The following is a 22,174-nucleotide window of genomic DNA, read 5'->3' as shown; positions in this document are numbered from 1 at the left end:
ATCCCAAGATTTCTGACCAGTCCAAAAAATGTGCTTATATAATATATTAAAAAGTTAACTGAAGTCTAAATCTAAAAATTTCCACAGATTCCACAACACTCGAGTACCTTGGAATTTTCCAGACTTCAGTTTAAAAACCACTGGAAAAATCTATTTAGGTCTAATAAATTTTGTTATATTTTTTTTTTCAGTGTACTCTATTTGAGTGATTTTATCATGACTGAGCATAAATCCAACCAAAATCAAGAAATGATGCAGCAGTAGCCTAAGGCTCCATTATCAAGATGTTACAGCGTAGGTGGAGTGAAGAATCCATAATTAGCCAAAAAATCCTTGATTTAAGGCCAAAATGCAGAAGAGCTGATGACCTGCTATTAATATTTTTTACACTTACATGAAAGTACATGACAGATTGATAGGCCATTAAACAATCATAGGTAACCAGTGTTCTGTTGTTAGTTGGCAAAAACGGCACATTTATGATGTTTAAATTAATTCCCAATCACAGAAAAAATGAGAAATTAAACACATTCAGCTAACCCTTACAATAACAGAGCATGTAATTTCAAAGAATATAAGACTCCACGACAAGCAGTCTAGCACTTTACAAAACTCTGGTAAGTTTCATGAAGGATTACTTCATCTTGAAAGAATCCTTTTTGATCAAGTGAACTGTCACTTAGCAAATCTTTTTTTAGAGTAAAACCTGTCATGTCTGTACCTTTTGTGCAATGCTGATGTGAAACAGGATGTTGTGGTAGTTGTGCCCATCATTGACCTGCAGCAGAAGTCTGTCCTGGTCTCCTTCTGAACCGTCATGTACATACTGCAGCTGCTCACGCTCCAGGTCCTCCAGTTTAAAATGGGTCACCTGCACACCACCATGCACGTGCGTGAGGCGGCCATGTTGAGGTGGATCCAGAACCGTGATGAAAACGTCCTGTGGATTATCGACGTCACTGATGTGAAGAATAGATCTGCTGATGACGGCTGTCTCACCAGAGTTAATGTACAGAATTTGGTTGGTGATCACAGTGGGTGGCTGTGAAAAGGGTACAAAAAGAAATTATAATAAAAATAAAATAAAAGATAGAAAGATAGAATTCAAACCACAGTTTCAATAAATCAGAGGAAAGAGAAAATATTGTAAGAAAATATTTCATATTTTAGACCCAATGTCCTTATTCTCAATTCTTTTGCATCTACATACAATATTTGTGCATTTTTATTTAGTAAATTAAGACATGCAGTGGTAAGAGTCCTATCAGTGATTGACTACTGTTGCTCAAATAAAAGACAAATGAGGGAAATGAAAGGCTGATTTTGACACAAATGAATACAAATAGAGTATGTTACAGTTGCTCCAGGACAGAGTGTAAGGATTCAACCTTACTTTATCTATCATGACTTAATTCTGTTATTTTTGGCCTAATTTTAATTTATAGTCAAAGAAAATAGATGTCAAATGCCGCATGCAGATTCGAACTTGTGTCGTCCACATGAGCACCAAAGCATTTTACACACAATATGCTTTAAGTTTAAAGCAGTTCACACTAATGAACATCCATGATGTTGCTGCTGCACAGAGCTGTGGAGAAAATCAGGCCACTTTTGTTTACCACTTCACAGGGAAGACATGAGCAAACGGTACATTTCCGAAAACAATATTTTTCCTCAAGGAGCGATTATTGCATTTTTTTCACTCTCTTTCCCTTGTAGGAATAGATTTGCTGTCCTCTCTCTCTCTTCGCTCCAAGTTACAGGTTCTATATTTTAGCTATAACTGCTCACTCAACGGCAGGAAGGGAACTTATCAGTCCAGGAGGGGCAGGAATGTATTTTGGGTGTTATTTGTTGCAATGACATCCATTCGATTTCTGTAAGGGGGCTCAGGTTTCTCTGTGTGTGTGTGTGTGTGTGTGGCTGGTGGAGGTTAGACAGTGAGACACAAGTCGTTCTCTGGAGACTGTATCTATGAAGTGTAACTAAATGCTGCAGAGGAATGAGCAACACAGAGAGAGTGAGAGAGAGAATGGGAAGAGATGAGCCATAATGCCCTTCTCAGGGTGAGGGAAATGGAAGATCAGTCTATATTAAGGATGCGGACTATGGGTGAAAGCAAAGATGAGTATACAGCAGTATGGGTCCAATTTTACATTTCTATTTTACAAAGGCGAAATCATAACATGAAATTTTTAATAAAGGAATCATGACACCCAATATTGCGACAACCAATTTGGACAGCCTTGACTTAATTTATATTTTTCTTAAAACCTTTTTAACGTAAAGGTGTATGTTTAAATGTAGGGTGCCTCAACCTTGATGTAATCTAAGCAACAACAGGCGAGATTGTTTAAAGAAAAGGTTGTGCGAAAAGCCCTAATATGCAGATAGTCTGGTCATGTTTTATGCAAATGACTAACCTTGGGCACACGGTCACTCATTCAGAATATCCCAACTTCATTAACATTAGAACAAGGTTACTCTTGTGCAGACAAATACGAAATAATTCATGCAATTATTAGTAAATGAGACGCATAGTCCTCACATACTCCTCTAATCTCTTTTTTGTTGTATTTGTCTTGTGACTGCAGAATGAAGCGCCATTACTCAGCGTTCTTCCACAAGCTGTGTGTGTGTGTGTGTTTGTGTGTGTGTGTTTACCTGCTGGGAGAGTGCCTGCACTGGAACACTCTGTGGCTGAGAGTACAGCTGAGGATCTGCTGCCCTTAACATGAACTGCCCACTTCTGCAAAACAAGCCAACATTACACTGATGTGAACAGATCCAAGGATATAAATAATGAGTCAGGGTTTGCCTACATTTCGCTACAAAATCTGAAACCATGTATAATGTGGGGACCGGCTAAAAGAAAACGACTTGGTAAACATACTAAATAATTTCCTACTGTTGAAATATCCACAGCAAATGGTGTCTTAATGACATTTTTTAGCTCAGTCTCTAAACAATACAAGTCAATGGTAAGTAATAGTTTCCATTTCACACTGTGACAAAAACAAAGGTGTGTCTGTGTGCAAAGTGGACGAAAACAACAGAAAAAGACACAATGAATAAAAGACTTAGAGAAGCAAAAGGCATAGAGCAAAATTAGAAAAAAGACTGAGTGGCTTTTAAAGAGAAATGATAACGACTGAAAAAAGTGATACATCTGGGAAAAAAAAGAGAGAAGTGGATTAAAATAGGAGTGAGAGTGTAAGGGCACACAGATCACTTGTTAATTAAACCACAGAGCTGAAGGGAGCGCGAGGAGCCATTAAAGAGATAAACTGTGAGAAAGTGGAGAGAAAACTGAAGGTCAGCAGTTAGTGACTGCCTAATGTGATCGTCACAAATGCTGCGGCTCATGAGCACTGTGGGGTGTGTGTGTCCTGTCAAACGCCTCACCAACTTCACCCAGTTAATTAAAGCTAATGACTAGCACACACTACTCAAACTCAGTCCATCCCCCAAAACACACACACACACACACACTCGAAACCCTCCTGCCTTAATATAACGCTGTTTTTCCATCTACATATGCAAAATCTGTCTGCCTAAGCAGAAATGGGCCATATCCCGCAGGAATGACAAACGGAGTCATTCCTGCGAAGTGATATTTCAAGAGATGAGGAATGAAATATTTGACATGAACTATTAACAGTGAGTAAACAATATGTAATTAATGATTGTAGACTTCCGTATATCATCTAGTCCATATATACTGAACAGACAAACACACACATAATACACATAGACATTCACTCATTCTTCAGTTCACGGGATGCACTGTAATGCTGTTAATGACAGTGATGTATTTTAATGCTATCGGTGACAGAGGACATATCTCTCGGTCTGCCTATGAATGATATGTTTTAAATGACTTCTGAATATAAAATACATTTCTTGGGGAAACGAGCCTGGATTAATTCCGTCACTCCCTGCGGCACACATACTCACTTGGGCTGCTCTTCGTCGTGAATGAAGCGCACAGCTCTACGTTTGAGCTGAGTCAAGGTGAAAGTGTCGTCTCTGCCCAGCGCTCTCTCCCTGTCATTTTCCAGGACCACGAGACGGCCGTTACTGGGTGGCTGAAGGAGCTGGAGCAACATGCTTTCTGACTGGCTATCTGCATCCTTGATTGACAGGAGCGCCGGATCCAGAGGCTTAACTCCACCAATAGGAACCAGCAGAGAGCCGTTGATGTAAAGAGATGGAGCACGGCTGTTTGCTGTAGAAACAAAGGTGGATGTGATGTTCAAATCCTCAATAACAGCATAAAAATGAAGGGTATTTATAGCATTTATTTCTATCAGATATGTGAAGTAGAAGGTCCTGGTTACCTCGACAGACTCTTGTTTTTCGGTCAGCATAGTATCCGTGACCACAGTCCACGATGCACTGGCCACCCTTCAGGAAGGAGTTCTCAGCACAGACACGGCACTCACCTGCACTCGCACACTCCAAGCAACCAGCTGAGCATGCTGGGAAATAATCACAAACAATCTGTCATCAGACTCAGGTAGAACACGAGAGGGGACGGCGTCACGCCATACTGAGCGCCTCTAAAATTAGCAGGGTTGTAAAGATGCCAAAATGGCCAATCTAGGCAATCACGACCACTCGCTCTGACCAGATACACAGCACTCACCGGTGCACTGACGGGTCGAGGCTTCTAGAAAGTAGCGCTTGCCGCATTCCAGCACACACTGCCCGTTCAACAAGGCATATGGCAGCTGGCAGCGTTGACATCGGCCATGAACCTGGCACTGCTCGCAATGCTCATCACAGCCTGTTCATGGGAAAAATAAGGTAGAGAAAGCTGAAGACAAAATCTGACATAATAATATTTTTTGTATTTACTACATTACATTACTCCAGTCTTCAGTGTCACATGATCCTTCCGAAATCATTCTAATATACTGATTTGCTGCTTAAGAAACATTTAACAGTCAGTTGAGCAGCTTAATATTTTTGTTTAATTTTTTAGCAGCATTCCTTGAATAGAGAGTACATAAAAACAGTATTCATTTGGAACAGAAATATTTTATAACGTTACATATGTCTTTACTGTCACTTTTGATCAATTTAATGAGTCCTTGCTGAATAAAAGTATTTATTTATTGCAGACCCCAGACTTTTACATTCATAATAAAAATATAATATAATAATTTTACATTATTTGTATTATTACTACAATTACTATTAATTTATAATACATTAAAAAACGAATAAAATATGCATTTTAATAAAATTTTGGTTGTGTTGTATTCAGCTAAACTGCTTTAATATCGAGTTAAAAACTACATGCTACAATAACTGGATAATGCTGGTTAATTCAAATTTAACATTCAAATTTAATGTAAGCTTCTTCAATCCAGTCAAAAACTACGACATTGCTGATAGACTTTTTCTTTCAATCTCATTTGAAATCAATCCATTAAAGCGCCTGATGTTGGCACTATACAGCAGACATTAGTGGTCCTCTCAACCTCCCCGACTGTGACAACTGACTGAGAGAATGAAATGTCAAAGTTTATTGAGCTAGAAAATTGATTGGTTGGACTCCTAATGAAGGTTGTTATTTTTGTTGATGACTGACTCAGACATCTCTCAGCATCCTGGTAGAATCCCGGTGAGCAACCCGGCACACAAATGCCATCCTGCAGGACGTATCCCTCCATGCACTGCAGACAGTCGCTACGCAGGGGTCCGCGGCACGCGTTACAGCTCCAGTCGCACTCTGAGAGAAAGAGAAAAAGAGAGTGAGTGGGAGGGATAAAAAAAGAAAATATGATAAATTGGAGTGTGATTGAGGAAGAGAGTAAAGTGAGAGCAAATGAGAAAGAAAGAAAGACCACAACACAGTAATGAGAGAGCATGAAGAAACTAGATTTGCATTTGTTGAAAAAATAAATACAAGCGCTTTCAAGGCAATGCATGATTACTTTCACTTCTTTATGTAAATTCCAACAACATTATTGCATGCAGGAATGGAGAACTTTCTACAATTGTTAATTAATGAAGCAAAACAACAATAGAGGCTGTGTGTTATAGTGATTATTCTGTAAAGTAAAGAGTGTTCAACACAAAGTGAAGTGCTTAAATACCCCACAAATGTGTTACTGTAGTGGAAGTAGTGACAGATCTTTTAATAAGACATTACAAAGACATTTTGATTAAAAATTACAAAATTCTATATTTGATTTACAAAAAGAACCCATATGCATTAATCAAAACAAGATCACCACGATGCATTTAAAAAAAATAAATAGGATGAATTTCCATAACATTGGACAAAAGAGACCAATGAACAATAGGTACATAGTTGCATACATTAATAAACAATTTGTCCACCAAGTAATATAGCTCATTACTCTACTACAAAAGGTTTACAGTTGGCAAGGTAGCAACTTAATATTTAATTAATATAGAAAGTGTCATTTAAAAACAGCTTCACCACAACTCATCCAATCAGAATAGATCATCCTTTTTATAATCATAGTATTAATAAATAAAAAAAATATCATAGCTGTTACTTTACTGTTGATTTTAGCGTGGCGGCAAAATTGTATTGACAAATGAAAAGCTATTAACACAACAACAACACATTTTATGAGGGACATTTTATTTAAATTTGAGGTTAATATGTAATATGTTAAACTGTGAACAGTGCACCTAAGCCTGAAACCTAAAGCAGCAAAACCAAGCTTGAATAGTGTCTGTACAAAAAAGAAATATGAGGGATTTCAATACGCTGCTCGACTTACAATGAGAAAGAGAGACAATGTTTCAGTTCTCAAGTCATCTATTACAGAGAGCACCATTTGATAACCCACCAGCAGACCTCTGCTCTCTAAATCAGCTCAGCTCATTAAAAGCCCCATCATGCTCTTTCTGTCATCGCTTTAGCTATATAACCTCATCATCGCTCCAAATCCGTCCTCCCAAAGTATTTCAAACATTCAATCGAAAAGAACATTGGCTAACTTAATTTAACACTATATCCAATTCAAACGTCTATGTAGCTCATTTGTCCATGTGAGACGCATGCCTTAGTGCTAGGAGATGTGTGACAAATGAAAACAATATGTGTTCCAACATCGCCTCAAAATATCAAACATGTTTTAATTCATAGTCTGGGTCCATCATACACTATATGCCTTTCTGAGAGATCTGTGTAGTGTATACCAGCCTTGATTTGAGGAATGTTTAATGTCTATGAAAGAACCAAAAAGGACAAGCAGTTCAAAGGCAATACATACAACACACATTCAAATCAAAGAATCGTGTTTATGGACAAGTAAAACTAATAGTGTAGTTTAACAATACAGGATCAGTCATTTAAACAATGGATGACTATCGGGAAGGAAATGAGGGGTAGTTTCTAGTCTAAATGAAGAGTATTCCATGTTTGACAGTGCAGCTGGGCTGAGACTCACCTCTGCATGTGCGCGTGGTGCTGTTCAGGTAGTACTGATGAGCACAGCTCTCGTACTGACACTCTCCAAACAGAAGCACTTTAGCTGGATCTCTACACCACGTACACACACCCGCCATCTCACAGCTCAAACACTGTGTGTCACACACTGAAACACACACAACAATCATTCACTCAATACTTATCAGACAGACAGATGCAGTTCAAGTAAAGGTGTACCTACTTTGGCACACCCTGTTTTCATCAGCGTAATATCCATGTGGACAGTGAGGGCTGCAGAGACCGGATGAGGCCAGAACCTCAGGGGCCAGACAGGAAGTACAGGAGTGAGGACCATCCCCACTGCACTCCTCACAGGAAGAGTGGCATTCTGGAGGACACAGGCACAGAACGGTAAGAATGAAGACTAGACAATTATGACAAATGGTTCTTAACTTAGGATACAAGGAAAGCAAGCAAGGCTCCATTTACACCTTAATACTACATTATGCAAAGGTGTACTATATATTGTCACAGTGTCTGGTCTGTGTTTCCCTGGGTTTCCACTAGCGGTCTCACTTCCCTTAGAGTCACCCACTGCAGGTACTACATTTCCCACAAGCCTTTGTCCCATTCATCACTGTTAATTGCACCCCTGTTTATTCCACTCAGCTGTTCCCACGCCACTTTCATCGTTTTCACTTGTCCATATATACCCGGTCTGTTTCATGGAGTTCTTGTTTTCTGTCACCCTGCTTTCTCGTGTTCCCTAGTGGTTTCGTGTTTCTTGTTTTGGACTGCTTTTCAGTTTTGACCTTTTGCCTGTTTTGGATGTTGATTTTTGGATTCCCCTATTAAACACTGCAATTGGATCTCTTGGTCTTGTGTGTACATTCGAGACATATATACACTGTGAACTGGTGTTGTATTTTAATATGTGTAAAAGATCCACATAATTGATTTAGACAGGACTCCGTTTTTGCAGATAAAAGTTATTAAAACCTTAGAATCTTGAAAAACAGAGCAACATTTTCATTTTTTTTTTTTTTTTTTTACATTTTAATCAGTGCTTTTGCCAAGGACATTCACATTTCACTATAAAGACAGAAGACTTAAAAGGAATACTGTTGACATCCTACACTTGTACTCAGAAAGTTCCATTCACATGACTTTTAGTCTGCTGTCAACTTGACATATCATCTTCAAACAGGCCAAACACATTTGACAATGCTAAGTGCAAGTGAATTGCATTAATGGTCTTTTGCCTTTAATGGAAATAGAGCGTTATATATGCACATTTGCACATTCGCGAGAACCAGGCAATTATAGAAGGTCATCACAGTTTATAAATCACATCAGCATCTTAAAAGATTCTGCATTAAAGCCGAGCACTATATCATACTCCCTAATAAAAACAAATGCACCGTCTCATCTACACTGTCAGCAAAGGAGCCACTTTCAAAGCATCACAGGTAATTGCATCAGGGTTATGGAAACAGAGGCTCCAGCTATACTACATTGAGAGATCGTGTAGAATGACAAACTGGTGCATAAAGAGGATTCTGGTGCTGAGATGAGACGCTGTGTGAGACTGATGATGCTCAATCTACATATTGAAACTTCATGAAATACAACAGCACATGGTTTTCTCAGAGGAAGACAGTGAGATGATATTGAAAGATGGAATGAATTAGCATCGTGTGATGCAGATTAGAGATGCGCTTGAACATACTTTGGAAAGCTTATCGCCAGGGTTGCGAAATCACAATCAATTCATCAAAATAGTCATTAGTATCTACCGTACAATACCGTACCGTTTGCTCAGAAGGCCTACTTTTCTGATTTATTTATGACTATATAAATAAGCAATCTGAGGAATGTGTGTGTGTGAGGGGAGCTGTGTGAAAAAAAAGAATAGCAAAGCTTCATTGCTCCCATTATTTATTCATAAAGATGCTCTAGATGTCATGTGAACATGCATTTCAAGCATTAATCTTACAGTATGTTTATAGCATCACATATTGCCACTGAACTATCAATCATTATTTACAAATTCATTGCGAATCACATTTTTTGTACATTATAGTTAGAATACAAAATTATTTCCTATAAATTTAACACGTAACTAGAATAAGTCATATTTCATAGTAACAATTTGAAATGTGTTGGTGTTAGATATAGGATAGTTCTGCGTAATAACGCAGTGGGTCATATGTAGCCTTACGAGGGTTCGATTGAAATTCTGTCTGCATCTGGTTGTGGGAATGTGCTTAATTGTTTGCTCTGAATTCATTTGAACTTACTTTTGCAAGCTCCGTGCCACCGGTAGTATTTGGGAGGGCATTGAGGTACACAGTGATCTCCCAGCAGCAGCATCCTGGGAGACTTACACCACAAACACACAGTGCCAAAGCCAGACTGCAGGTCTGCCACACACCGCTGACATCCCTCCTCACACTCTGATAGAGAAACAAACAGACGGAGGACATATTCTATTATTATGCACATCCATAAGAAAACCCCGAACTGAAATGGAAGAATTAAAAAAGATCTTATCGGATTCTAAAGGTGTAAAAGTAAACACTGTGTTATCTGTATATCCTCTCTCACTCCTTATCAGCTGTGAGAACAGACTGGCTTCATTGCCATTCATTGCATATCAACCAATAAAAATCTTTTTTTCTCAGGCTCACTGATGATATGCAGGCAATGAGGCATTGGTACAGATTCTTTGAATTACACATATAGTTCATGCTTTATTGACTCATATAACAAGATATAAACAAAAAAAGTAGGCCTGTGAAATGTTTCTGAGGAAAAGCAGTTACTCAAACAATAAATAAGTGCTGCTGTAACCTTCACCACATCATAAAAACACGTAAAAATGAGAATAAGGTTACTATTATAAATGTTCTTACATAGTAAACTGTGTTTATTTCAACATGTTGACAATAACAAATCCTTCTAACTATCGTCTGTGGATGTTTATCGTTTTCAGATAAGCCACATGCATTTGAGATTTCAATGTCAAAGTGTTTCTGAATGATTTCGCTAGCACTTTTACAACAGCAAGCAGATATTTCGGTATAAAACATAAACTCACCCAACCTGAGCCATTACAATATAAGTCCTAAAGCTTCCATTTAAGAGCCGTTTATTGTTATATAAATCATCCAGGTCACCTTATAACAACACATCACAATACAGGTTACAACAGTTTTAGGAAAGTTTCACATCAGACGTTTATGAAGAATGATTTTAATAACCCTTATTTTCTAAAAAGAGCAGTAAGAGAAGCATAAATAAGTTTCATGAAGAAATTCTTTTTTATTCATCTAAGATGTGCAATAGCTGTCTCTATTGCAACCGCACTAGCATTCAAAAGTTTGGGGTCAGTCAGACTTAACATTCTATTTGATTTATCAAGGATGCATTCAAATAAACAGAAGTGGCTGTAGAGACTTTTCTTTTAAGGATACAAAAGATTTTTCTGTCTAATAACAACTTCTTTTTAATTTCTATTTTTTAATCAATCAATTTAAGAACCCTCTTAAAAAATTATCACAGTTTCCGCAAAAATATTAAACAGCACAACTGTTGATAATATGCAGGAAATATTTGTTGAGCACCAAATCAGTCTGTACATAAAATGATGTGACCCTGAAGACTAGAGTAATAGCTACTATTTGACATGACAGTCATACATGACATTTTAAAATAGAAAACAGTTATTTTAAATTCTAATAATGTTTACAATATTAGAGTTTTTAATGTGTTTGTGATCAAATAAATCCGGCCTTGAAACTCTCTGAAAATCTCACCTTTTAATGGCAAAATCCAGGAATCCATCTTAAGAAATCTCTGATCTCAGCCCTAAAGTCAAACTGAATCTAAAGAAGAATTTTTAATTGATTGTAAAATATTCTACATTGCAATTTGTTTTTGTTTTTTTGTTGTTGTTTTTTTATGCCTATTTTATTTTATGCCTGCTTTGATTGATGGTCATGTTTATCTTCTAGTGAAGGAGGACCTATTTGTTACCTCATTTGTATTGCACAAAACCTCCTCTTTATATGAGACACAGGGCCCTATCTTGCACCCAGCGCAATTGACTTTGTACACCGACGCATGTGTCATTCCTATTTTGCACCTGCGCAAAGCGCGCTTTTCCCTCCACAGAAGCACGTCGCTAAACTAGTGAATGAACTTGCGCTCCCTGGGCGGTTCAGCGCAAAAAAGGAGGCGTGTTCCGGCGCAAACAATCCCTGGTGCTATTTTGCTGTTCCATTAGCCAATTGCGCCACTGACCAGAAAAAACCTAGTCTAAAGTCAGTGGCGCGTTGCGCTTTGTTTCTTATGCTATTTTAAGGGCGCATGCTTGACCATAATGTATAGCGTGCACAACGCGCATACACTTTGCTCATGTAATCTACACAGATGCAACAGTTATTTTTGCAAATCATAAATTGTTACACTTAAAAAAATATTAACACATGAGATGACGGAAATCATTGTGGTGTGCCACGAAGATGTGAAAAAAATAGGCATAAATCTAGCTTACAAATTATTCAGGCTAATTGTAGTAATTAAGGATCAGACCTGTTTGAGGTCATATATGTATATAAGGACATCTGACAAATTGGTTTGTCCGTCAAGAACCAGGAAAAAAAAATCGATGAAACAATTGTGGCTATTTCCTCCCACGCCTGTTTAACCGACGCTATTTTGGGTAGGTTTCTCCCATCCCCATACAACACAACTTCTCTGTCTTTCATTGCTCTTACAAGAACATCAGTCTCCTCGGCTGTGAACCGCTCCTGGCGTGCGCCTGGTAAATACGCCATAATAATAGCAATCCATAATGGAACTTGCGCACCTGCTTTTAAAGGGAATGTTGGATGACGCTCTGATTGGTTTATTTCACGTTACGCCCAAACCACACCTATGAATAATGAAGCTACTTCAGACCAACCCATTTTAGATTTGCGCCGGGCGCAAGAGCCATTTATTCCGCCGGGAAAATAGCAACAGCGCCGAGACCCGCCCACAAAGTTACTTGCGCTTTGCGCTTTGACACTTGCGTTTCAGATCGTTAAAATAGGGCCCACAGACTGGTATTACAACCACTTTATTAAGACTCAAATAACAGGATAAAAGTATAATCCAGTTTCAGAAAAGAAGAAACACTCAGAGCACATTTGACAAAAGAAATTCCACACTCTTGGCATTGACTTTCCAACAATAGCTGACATGCTCTTTGAACAGCAAATCCTCACCCATATGACACCTTAAACCCAAACTGATGCAATGTCTTGAGATCAAAGGTGTCACTTGGAAGAATTAGTTTTTCACTCACCAATGCAGTAGCCTACAGCATTCAGGTACTGTCCCTCAGGGCAGCTGGTTCGGCAGTAGCCGTTATGTAGACTGGCATGGGCCGGACAAGCAGAACAGTCAGCCTGAGACTGCCCTGTACACTCCTTACATGATGGATGACAGGCTGAAGGGAGACAAAACATCACATTCATAAAAGTTTATATTGAATCGTATTAATCCACATTTAAACTGGCTTCAGAACAGAACAGAATAACATCCATAAACACCTTGGCATGTACGGTCCTGAACATGGAAACCATGGGGACATTTATCGAGACACTGCCCTTGATGAAGGACACTGGGACGTATACAGGAAGTACAATTCTGGAAACTTCCACCCGAGCAGCCTGAACATGAGATGTGACATTCTGAGAGCGAAAAAGAGGGAGAAAGTGATATTAGTTATATATATTTTTTCCATAGTTGAAACAAATTTAAACTGTGTACCAGATAACCCAACATAATATAACATAACATAACATAACTGATCACAAAAGTCAGTATACACTTTTACATGCCTTGTTGAGCGTAAGAGACTTTTCCCCCAAATTAAAAGGTTTAAAGATTAAATTGTTTAAATAAATGTTTATATAAATGTAAAATATTGACATACATAAAACTTTCATAAGTGAGCACTTCCACATCACACATCACATGGATCAGGACAGCTGTTTTGTAGCAATGATGCTCAATCTGCCTTAAAGCTGTATATATGTAGACAACACGTTTGCTCTAAAAAGGCTGCCAGTCACAGAGCTGAGCCATGTGCACACAGCTGAATGAAAGCAGTGGGCTCCAAAAAGAAAGCCTGCTGCTGGTGTGAAGTCTGGACTCGTCTCCACTTCTCCACCAGATTAAATGTGAGAGACTTTGGCAGACACATGCAGACAACACATGCACAAATATGCACAATCATTGAAAAAACAAACATGCAGAGGCTCCTGACAATCTCGTCGATTTGGAGTAAAGCCTTGGCACACAGTTGTCAACAGCCATCCTCCACTGTGACCCAAGTCATCTGATTGTCTTTAAATGATTTGTCTGTCCAGCCAGGTTTCATTGTCAATCAGAACAAAAGGGTTTATCTACCCTGTAATTCAGTACGTTGCCCAAAGAAGGATAGTAGGTGTGCTAAATACTAACCCAGGCAATCTGTATTCCATTGAGTGAATTGGAGACAGGGCTAAGCTTTCTTTTAATACAATTCAGACACACAATACACATGCCTAAAGGCCTCACATATCTTTGTTTTAAATGGCATTTTAAGCCCATGGGGTGTGTTTTGAAATGAAGCCAGGATACTGGAAATGTTACATCAGTTTAGAGGTGAGCGTTCACAGTGATGGGCTGAATTCTTTAATGCACTTTAAATCAATCTATGAAACTCACACCATACTTGAGTCTGAGAGACGATACTGTTGAATCTGTGCTTAAAATAGTTGTCTAACTTTACTCACATTTTAATACAATTCCAGCAACTATTTCTACTTTGATTATCAAGCTATTGCATGAAAAAGCCTAAACGGTATTGGGATCCTTTTAGACACCCAAAACCAGACTTAAAATATCATTAGATATTAGATTAACTTCAAATGTACTAATTATCTTTGCAATTACCTTTAATCAACTATTTTCCAACTCTAACCTGTAACCAACTAGGCTCCTTACAATAACCTTTAACCAGTTGATTTATTGCAAAAACATTCACATATTGTTAAATGTAACTTAAGCATCCAAATACTTTTTGGGGTCACAGTTTATAGAACTGTTTGAATCAACATTCTGTGATATTTCTAGCTATGTTAAAAAATAATAAATAATATAATAATATATATAATAATAAAAAAGGATTCAAAAAATATATATATTCCGATGTAATTATTTATGGTTCTCATCATCCCATTGTGTGTGACTAAAACAAAGACACATACAGAGGTCTGCAGAAGTCAGAAGGTCTGACTTCAGAGGGTTTTACAGATTGGAATTTCCTCTGCATGATATCTGATCCACACACACACACATTCACACACATTCTCACACACACACACACACACACACACACACACACACACACACACACACACACACACACACACACACACACACACACATACACACACACACACACACACACACACACTCCAGACGAGTAGCCCTGAGGAAGCTCAATATGTTGTCTGAGCATGCTGGCTCAACACAAAGGTCTTCATTGAAGAAAGAGGCACTTGTCATTATTCTAGCAGTAAGCTTCATGACAGTGAATGAACAGCCCACTGGCCACTTTCTCACTGCTTCCAAGTCAACTAAAACAGTATTATTTTTTAAATGAACTGTTAGCACTTTAATTTGTTAATGCATTCTGTATGGTGTTTTATCAATGGACCATCATTTTAAAGCATTTATTAATCTAGTTTAATATTAATTTGTACATATGTATATAATTTTTTTTTAAGATGTATGAACAAAAATAATAAAAAAATGAACTACAGTATTTTTAGAAACTAACAATAACATAAACATCCTTAAATGATATACATCATGATAACATTAACCAACTGGACATTGTTTATTTAATTACCGGTAAATATTTAATTGTGAACAATTTTAGAAACAAATGCAAAATGAAATAAAATGCATAGCATTTCATGGTTTTACACACCACATTTGACATAGACTTGAGCCAATTCCATAACTGTGAAGCTCTCAGCATGTGGGGGAACTTCATAAATACAGAAATGATTCACTGTGCAAAATTCAGACACTATTCAACTGTAAATTTTATTCAGTGCTGTGGGAGTGCCTGCAGTCCTTTATGAATATGCTACAAGCAGATGTTGTCATACTGTTTTAGTGCAATTAATTTCCATGTTCCTGTATGACGGCTCTCGCCCATACGTTTTTTTTTTTTTTGGAAAGAACAGCTTATTCTTTTAATTTGCAAAATAAATAATTCTTAATCCCTTTTGGCAGGATTTGGTCAGGATTTAAATTCGAAATGAACCGCATTCTCCACAGGGTGTTGAACAGCCCTGGTGTATCTAGGAATGAACTGCAGATCTTCTGTTAAAGGATTAACTTTGGGAATAACTCGTGCAAACAACCTGCAGTGTGTCACTCAACACGATGGTGTGCGCATTCTTTTTTCCAGTGTTTACTTTGCCATCACTTCATGATCAGGGAGCTACTGAGAATTACTAATGAAAGCATATCTGTCTTCATCTTCAGAGAAAAATATAAGAATATGTCTTCTTGTTTGCTCACCTCTGCAGGTCTGATCTGCATCAAGGTAATGCTGTGGCCTGCAGGCAGACATACAGGACCCGTGAGAGACATGCCCATTCTGAGGCTGCAGAACCTCTTCGTGTTTGACACACTGCATGCAGTCTGAGGAATCCGGACCCACACAGACCCGACATGATGCGTGACACCCTGAATAGAGAAGGAAATGTGCTGAAAAGAGTTGAATGTACAAACAGCTTTGCATCTAAAAGGAATGTCTCTTTAACTTTATGCTTCATAAAAGATTTTAAACTAAACCTACATTTTAGTCATTTAATTTTATACCTCATAAATATAAGTAGGCAATTTACGCTTTAAGGCTGCTTATTCAAGTGGAACGCAAGGTACATCCACACGATTTATAACGTTCAGATTTCATGTATATATCCACACGTTGTCGTTGACATTTCTCATACATCCATCACAGTGGGGACTTTTTACGCTGATTATTGTTTTTAAACTGAGCTAATGATATTTTATAATTTTTAAAGGTATTTTTAGTACACTACCATTCAAAAGTTTGGTATCCAGTTTTAGAAAGAAAGTTTATTTGTATACCATGGCTAGATTTATTTGATAAAAAAAGATAGTAATATTGTGAAATATTATTATAAATTAATATCAGAATTTTTTCCTGTGTTGGCAAAACTGAATTTTCAGCATCATTACTCCACTCATGGATTTCTGATCCTTCAGAAATCATTCTAATATGCTGATTTGCTGCTCAAAAACATGTAACACCACAGTTGGTAATGAATTGTGAAATCCGTCATACAGCGTGTTTACAGCCTTTGTTTGAAATAGATATATCTTTTGTTTTGCATGACTACATTTTTTTAATGCATTTTTTATGAATAAAAGCAGCAGTTTCTTCAAACCTTTGAAGTGTAGTGTATATTTTTCTCTCTACAGCCTCACTACAGTGTAGATATATTTTATATCTACATACAGCATCTCCAGTCTATAACACACACAATTCTATGAACAAACAGTCTGAATCTATCAACAGAATCAGAGAAGGTTATCTGTATTCAGGATACACACACACACCTGCAATGCAGAACTGATTGACATAGTTCAGGGGACAACTACACTTAAAAGGCTACAGGTAACACATAACCCCTACTGAAGAAAAATACTCACTTTCTTCATCCATCCATCCATCTATCTATATATCTATCTATATTCAATTCAGTGTTAATTTCGTTGACTAAATATTTTCGTCATTATTTTCGTCACGAATATATTTTTGCCGACGAAAACGAAACGAAAACTAAAATAGAAGGCACTGATGGAGACTAAAACTATGACTAAATTGATTGACATTATCGTCAACGAATAAAGGACGAGACGAAAATAGACTGTGACGAAAATCAAATCAGCAGACGGGAGAGATGCGAGGAATGAGCAAAAGAACCGGCAAAACAGAACAGACTGCATGAGAGAAGAGAACCAATCAGAGCCTGACTTATTGAGACGTGAAGCGAAGGTTTTCAGTTTTTATGAGCTCCCGGGAAGTCGGCATTCGAAGAGGTGATAGGGACTTTAAGCAACAGCCTCTGGTGGAACGGCAACGCCATTCTGGCGTTGTATTGCGCCTGCGCGAATTTAACTGCTACTTTGTGACGTTCTAATTTAACGGTCTACTACGGGAGAACAGCTGATTTGCCGGAGTCGCTACAACGTGAGAGGTTAGGTAAATAAATGTTATGTTTTTAGACTTATTTACATCATACAATATTAAAAACTCCTCTTCTGACAAAAGATTGTCATTTAACGCCAAAAGCAATCCTTCTCTTGCTTTTTTAAATTATATATTTTTTCGGATCTCAATAAATGAATTAATGCTGCGTTGCGCTGTTCTGTTTTACCGTTGCTTAGTGACTTTTACGTTCTTGGCTACAGCGGTGTGACGGCAAACTTCCGGTCGCTGTAGCCGTTCCATTCGCAGCTGTTGCTTAAAGTCCCTACTGTCTAAAAGAGCGACAAAATGTCCACAGCTCACTTCACGTTTGACGACGAACAAAACAAAACAAAGTGTAAAGCACGCAGAGCGCTCATTCGTGGCAAGAACACAACCAATTTGAAAAGACATTTACAGACGAGCCACCGGACATTTTCTAATGTAATTTAATAATGTAATTTTACAACGATGTTCTTTTGTTTATTGAGCTAAGCAAAATTGGAATAGTGCAGTGCGTAGATGTTGTAGCATTAAATATTACGAACTGAAAAGTACTGTAAAATAGCCCCTTCTTCAAATTAGATGCGAGCACAATACTAATACGTAATATCATGATAAATACATTTGATTAATACTAATGTTTAGTATATTTTATAATGTTCTACTTGTTGACAATATCACAAATATTTCTATATTAGTCATGTGAAACATGAATGTTCACATCCTATCATTATACATACAAATCTAGCAATAATGTAGTATTTAAAACATACAATATTGCTAGACAAATGAATACCTTATAAAATCTTGTTACTTTTTTTATCCACCTAGCTGCCAACTTATTAAATATTTACTTTAAATGTATGCACTTATTGTTCAGCTCAGCTGTAAGCTTTAAGGTCCTGGACCTAACGTTATTTTTCTTTTATTGATGGTCAATTGGCAGCTAGTTATTGTTTACATTATCATGACAGTGTTTGTTGCTGCATAAAAGCTTTTGAATCGAAATAAAGACACAGTTGTGTTGAAATAAAGTTGAATTTGTGTTTTATATATTTTGGTTAAGTTTGTTTCCTATACCAGCTGTAAAAAATTGTCTAGTAAATCTGTTATTGATTTTAGTCTTATTTTAGTCGACTAAAATACCAAGCAATTTTAGTCGACTAAAATACCAAGCAATTTTAGTCGACTAAAATAAGACTAAAATTAAAACAAATCAGATGACTAAAACTTGACTAAAACTAAAAAGAATTATAGTCAAAAGACTAAGACTAAAACTAAATTAAAATTTTGTGTCAAAATTAACACTGATTCAATTACATGCAACTTGTCCCTCCATTTAGTTGTGGGTCTCTTTAAAATGCGGCCCAAATTTAAAATCCATTTTTAATGATACATTGCATCATTTAGTGAGCAGATGAATCAAATTGAATCCAAGTATTAGACTAGAATTCTTTTGGACAGCTCATCTATGATCTATTCTCTTTTATCATGACCCAGTTTCACCACATACATACGTAACAGTGGGAGGAATATCAGAGTTGTATAAATGCAGTCGTACTGTGACAGTGTCCCCCTCTGGAGAACAGGCCCTCTCCGCAGGACTCCACACACTGGCCTCGGTTCAGGATGAGAGACTTTGAGCAGGAGGTGCAGTGAGACACAGCAGGCCCTGAGCAGGATGCACATGAACTGTGGCAGGCTGGAAGAACAACAGAGGCATAGTTCAGGAGATGGATCAAGTAGAAATCCCATGAGATGTGAGCAAAAATAACCAAACTGGACCTCTTGTAACCTAGAACCTTTAAGGGCCAATTTAATCAAAGTCGGTTAGCAAAAAAGCAACTTGTCTTGCTTGAGTACTTTAATACATCTCAAGTACTGGTTCTGTGGTCGTTTTGCTATTTCAGAATGTCCTCTCAGCATTCAACTGCAATCATTAGCTACCATGATGTATGGACTTTCTTATGAGCTTGTTAGGTAAGAAGTGCCTGCCAAAAACAAATACAAATGGACTGTACACCAGAGGGTTAGGCTTTACTATTAATATATCATTTTAAATTCAAAATCATGCATCAAACTAACATCCAGACATACAATTTTCTAACCCATGTGGTTTTGCTGATAAAACGTAGGTAAGACATTTCAAGTGACTGACTCCAAATGAGAGGGAAACTTTCCAAGGAAGCATCTCAGGAAAGGAAAATGGGTTTCAGAATGAATGGTTTTTCAATTCACTAGAAAAGAGATTGATGAGTTTTTGGTGGTCAGTAAACCTACACGGAGGTGTTGAAAATAAATATTAAATGAGCAAAAGACAACTTTTCACCTTGGCAACGGCCATGGTCATCCTTGTAATACTGTGTTGGACATCGTGGCACACATTTCCCATGATGCAGTGCATGTTCAGGGGGGCAGCTCATGCAACTGGGGTTGTCAGGTTGACACGTTGCACAGGAAGGGTCACAAGCTTCAAAAGGATATAAAAAATGTTATAAAACATTGTATATATAGATATATAAAAAAGACAACTGAACTAACATTTGGTTTAACGAACTATTACAACCTCATGACTAAAATATCACATTCAAAATGAGAAACGATCACATTCAAAAAAGCACAAATGAATGCAGAAAAGACTCAGGGCTTTCAAAGTCATCAAGGCAATTAAAAAATTTGAAATGCTCAAACCACAAGTTATTTTTAGCCAAAGTCAGAAACCCAAAACAACTCCCAGCAACACAATTTTCTCTTATGTTAAAAAGACAAGCTGAATCTGTGGAGCTTAAATTCTTTCACTGTAAAATAGACATTTAGAGTGTCATTCTACATTTCCTGTAGTGTTGATGAAGGTGAAGCTTAAATGTTTTCGAGGTGACATTTTTGAAGCAGGCTTTTGTCTCTACTTGCCAAGATATTATCATCAAGAGTAGTAAGACAATGAATAAGGCCACTTACAATGCTATGACAGTCTAATTAGTACATTCTACACCCTTCCAATACAAAATACTTAGTATTTATATTCAAATAATATAAAAAGAAATATATATATATATATATATATATATATATATATATATATATATATATATATATATATATATATATATATTGAGTGCACTGTAAGGATGGAATACATTATATACCTTTTACAATTTGAACAGATTTTAAAACAACATGGATCATAAACTTGCCACTCACAAAAACAGTGCATCATAAACGACTGTGGGTCACATACACTACAGGACATTTCACAATTTTCTGCACACAACAAACACATGCAGAAATATATGCGTTGTTTATAGAAAACGTGTGACAAATAAAAACAATATGCGTTCCGTGACTGATATGCTCTGACTGGATGGAGTCATGATATGAAGCTAAAAAACTAAATCTGTGCTCATCATACACTGTATTTTCTATAAAATCTATCAGCTCCATCTGCCCAAAATTTGCAGTCTGGCTCTGACTTTTGGTAACTAGTGACATCTCCTCCAGACTGCAAATCTGGACCAAACTAGGCAAAATGTAGTGTATTCCAGTTTAGTCGTGACAAAAAAACACTAAAGTTTTTATTAAAAGTTGAAATTTAAACATTTTACTGAAACTTGTTTTGTTCGATTACTTATTTGTTAAACTGTTTAATTTTATTACTGACCAACAAACAAACCACACAGATTAACTAAGATGTGAATTCAGCCCATCATACCATAACAGCTGCCCTGATTAGCATAAAAGCCTGGACCACAATCCAAAACACATAATCCATCCTTCAGTAAGTGGGAGGGGTCTGAGCATGTCAAACAATCCTGAGGCCCCGCCCCCTGGCAAGATGAACAGGAGTCATGGCAACCTAAAGAGGAAGAAGTAAATACTGTGTTAAAAATCAAACTAAACAACACAAGGTTACTTTATGCTCTAGAGTTCTGTTGTGGCTATTCTGTGAGGAATTAAAGTGACAGTCAGACAAGAACAAAAGATGAGGGAGCTTGTAAAAGGTACAAAAAAGGCTGAACACCACACTTGTATATATAAAGAGAGTCTCATGATTTGAAGGACATGTACAGAAGCACATACTGTACATAAGATGTTGAATATTTGAATTAAAACACACAATAAAACATAACACAAATGCACCTTCACTAACAATACATATATGTTCCTTGAGCACAAAATCACCATTTAAAATGAATTCAAAAGGATCATGTGACAATGAAGTTTGGAGTAATGGCTGCTGAAAATTCAGCATTTACTAAGAAAAGTAACATCATAACTCTCATTAAGTCACACAGTTTGTATCATAAATGTCCAGAGCGAAAATGGTGACACATTAAAATGTCAAATCCTGATACTTTCCTTAGTAAGAACCACTTATTTTTAATATGTAATATTTTATTTTACATAAAAGTATGACTTGT

At 37.2% G+C, this 22,174-nt stretch overlaps 1 protein-coding gene across 7 annotated transcripts in view; it reads right to left on the bottom strand.

Annotated features, from left to right (window-relative positions):
• LOC113077671 (extracellular matrix protein FRAS1-like) overlaps positions 1–22,174 on the bottom strand; it is a 107,600-nt gene that overhangs the window by 34,138 nt on the left and 51,288 nt on the right. For 6 of the 7 annotated variants that reach the window (XM_026249999.1, XM_026250005.1, XM_026249990.1 and 3 more), the window contains exons 15-29: positions 21,466–21,609; positions 20,086–20,226; positions 19,318–19,458; positions 16,055–16,222; positions 13,021–13,161; positions 12,774–12,917; positions 9,721–9,876; positions 7,662–7,808; positions 7,440–7,586; positions 5,600–5,740; positions 4,649–4,789; positions 4,341–4,481; positions 3,958–4,228; positions 2,665–2,749; positions 722–1,042 (exon numbers count right to left, since the gene is read on the bottom strand). In XM_026249999.1, the coding sequence (XP_026105784.1) occupies positions 722–1,042; positions 2,665–2,749; positions 3,958–4,228; positions 4,341–4,481; positions 4,649–4,789; positions 5,600–5,740; positions 7,440–7,586; positions 7,662–7,808; positions 9,721–9,876; positions 12,774–12,917; positions 13,021–13,161; positions 16,055–16,222; positions 19,318–19,458; positions 20,086–20,226; positions 21,466–21,609 (2,429 nt within the window). The remainder of the gene's footprint in view (positions 1–721; positions 1,043–2,664; positions 2,750–3,957; positions 4,229–4,340; positions 4,482–4,648; positions 4,790–5,599; positions 5,741–7,439; positions 7,587–7,661; positions 7,809–9,720; positions 9,877–12,773; positions 12,918–13,020; positions 13,162–16,054; positions 16,223–19,317; positions 19,459–20,085; positions 20,227–21,465; positions 21,610–22,174) is intronic. The other variant, XM_026250020.1, reaches the window with a different exon arrangement.

This window comes from Carassius auratus, chromosome 5 (genome assembly GCF_003368295.1).
Source record: "Carassius auratus strain Wakin chromosome 5, ASM336829v1, whole genome shotgun sequence".
Classification (NCBI taxonomy): domain Eukaryota; kingdom Metazoa; phylum Chordata; class Actinopteri; order Cypriniformes; family Cyprinidae; genus Carassius; species Carassius auratus.
This window is presented reverse-complemented; position numbering and strand designations above follow the sequence as displayed.